Here is a 1,984-nt window from a genome sequence, read left to right on the forward strand (position 1 = left end):
TGTAGATGGGCATGAGATGGGACAGAGCCATGGTGAATCAATAAGTTTAATTTTTCAGGTAAAATTGTTAAAATCAGAGAAAAGAGGGAAGCAAGACATGTAGCAAAGGAATATTTTTACAGATCAGTGACTCTTCCTATAGGGGACTGGAATGGTGACTCCTGGCTTTTCAAGGTGATCCATACTTAATCTCTAAGAATTGTATTTAGGGGGTGCTTGCATTTGTTTTGCCTTCTGTCCTGAGATCTGGCCCACAGCAAGAGGGGTGTGTCTCCTCCAAGGTCACAAGACATCCAGTCCTCTGTGTCAGCTTCTTTGAGGGCCTCACCCTGTCTGATTGCCTATAATATTTCTAACTAGTTCAGCTGCCTGTAACACTACTACTACTACTGAGGAAGCAGCTTCTTGGAAAGGAGTTGGAGGGCCAAAGTAGGACATGTTTTCCATATTAAATTTAATAGTTGTCTCTAACTAAGGTAAAGGCTAACATAATTCATCATTAATTACACATCATTGCTTTCCAGAAGTTTCTCTGCACTAAAGTCTTTGGTTGCCACCTTACTCTGAGTTTACTGATTTCTTCCCTCCAGAGTGACACTGGAGGAGACAGGAGATGGACGCCTACAATGTCACCATGGTGACTCAATTCATCCTCATTGGGCTCTCTGATCTCCCTGAGGTGCGCTACTCTCTCTTTGTGGCCTTTGCCATCATCTACCAGGTCACCTTGGCAGGAAATGGGGCCATCCTCCTGGCCATCGGCACTGAGGCCAGGCTGCACACACCCATGTACTACTTTCTGGCAAACTTGTCCCTCTTAGACATATTCTGCTCATCCACTACTGTGCCCAAGATGCTCCATAACCTCTTGACTGAGGACCACAGCATTTCTTTTGTTGGCTGTGCCCTGCAGCTGTATTTCCTCGTGGCCTTGATGGGGACTGAGGTCTTCCTGCTGGCTGTCATGGCTTATGACCGGTACGTGGCCATCTGTTTTCCGCTTCACTACTCTGTTATCATAACCAAGGCTCGTTGTGCCCAGCTGATATTGGGGACCTGGGCTGCTGGGTTCCTCAATTCTGCCATCCACACAGTGTCCACCTTCAGCCTGTCCTTCTGCAAGTCCAATCTGGTTAACCAGTACTACTGTGATATCCCACAAATTGTGGCCCTGTCTTGCTCGTCCACCTACATGGCTGAAATGCTTGCTTTAGTGATAGGAGGAGTCTTTGGGACCAGCGCCTTCCTGACCACCTTGATCTCCTATGTCTACATCATCTCGACCATCCTGAAGATCCAGTCTGCAGAAGGGAAGCGCAAAGCCTTCTCCACATGTGCCTCCCACCTCCTGGTGGTCTGTCTGTTCTATGGCACAGCCATCTTCACCTACCTGCGCCGCTCTTCCAGCCAAAGCTCTCTTTCCAGAGACAGACTCATCTCCATGCTGTATGGTATCATCACCCCTATGCTCAACCCTGTCATCTACAGCCTGAGGAACATGGAGGTGAAGGGAGCATTGGCAAGAGTTCTGTGTGGAAGGTGCTCACAGCAAGCTCAGAATTAAGTAAGAGTGACTCAGTGCTCTTAGAATGAGCCCACTGGAAGAATTTGTAAAAGAATCATTTTCTCTTAATGTAAAATACTAATTTAAGCATACATAGACATTTATAGCCATGCACTAAACTATTTATGTTTATCCATGTATATTTACAAACATCAGGAATTAAAAAACTTGGCATCCAAAAACAGATGTCCCTGTGTTGTGGATTAAAAACTGATGGCCAACTTAATACCAGCTGTGTTAAATCAGCATGGTGGTAAGTGTAGATGTTCCACCTGACGAAAGTTGCCAGCATAAATAGAGACATGGGGAAGATGAGTGAGGCATTTTGGGCTCTCCTATGTGTTGCTGTTTGAGCCACTGGTTCTCCTGGAGAAGCGCTAGTCTGTACATTGAGCATTGTTTCCTGGCTCCAGAGGGGAA

At 46.2% G+C, this 1,984-nt stretch overlaps 1 protein-coding gene across 1 annotated transcript; it reads left to right on the forward strand.

Annotated features, from left to right (window-relative positions):
* The first annotated feature begins 613 nt into the window (after window positions 1-613).
* On the forward strand, window positions 614-1,564 carry LOC100715478 (olfactory receptor 5V1-like). The gene has a single exon (XM_003479502.1). It carries the CDS (start codon window positions 614-616, stop codon window positions 1,562-1,564), a length of 951 nt encoding a protein of 316 aa, XP_003479550.1.
* The last annotated feature ends 420 nt before the right edge of the window (window positions 1,565-1,984 follow it).

This window comes from Cavia porcellus, unplaced genomic scaffold, assembly GCF_034190915.1.
Source record: "Cavia porcellus strain 051 isolate PalLab524CR breed Dunkin Hartley unplaced genomic scaffold, mCavPor4.1 scaffold_2, whole genome shotgun sequence".
NCBI lineage: Eukaryota > Metazoa > Chordata > Mammalia > Rodentia > Caviidae > Cavia > Cavia porcellus.

Excerpts from the sequence above, each read along its gene's own strand:
- LOC100715478 (XM_003479502.1), top strand. The coding sequence starts at position 614 with ATGGACGCCTACAATGTCACCATGGTGACTCAATTCATCCTCATTGGG.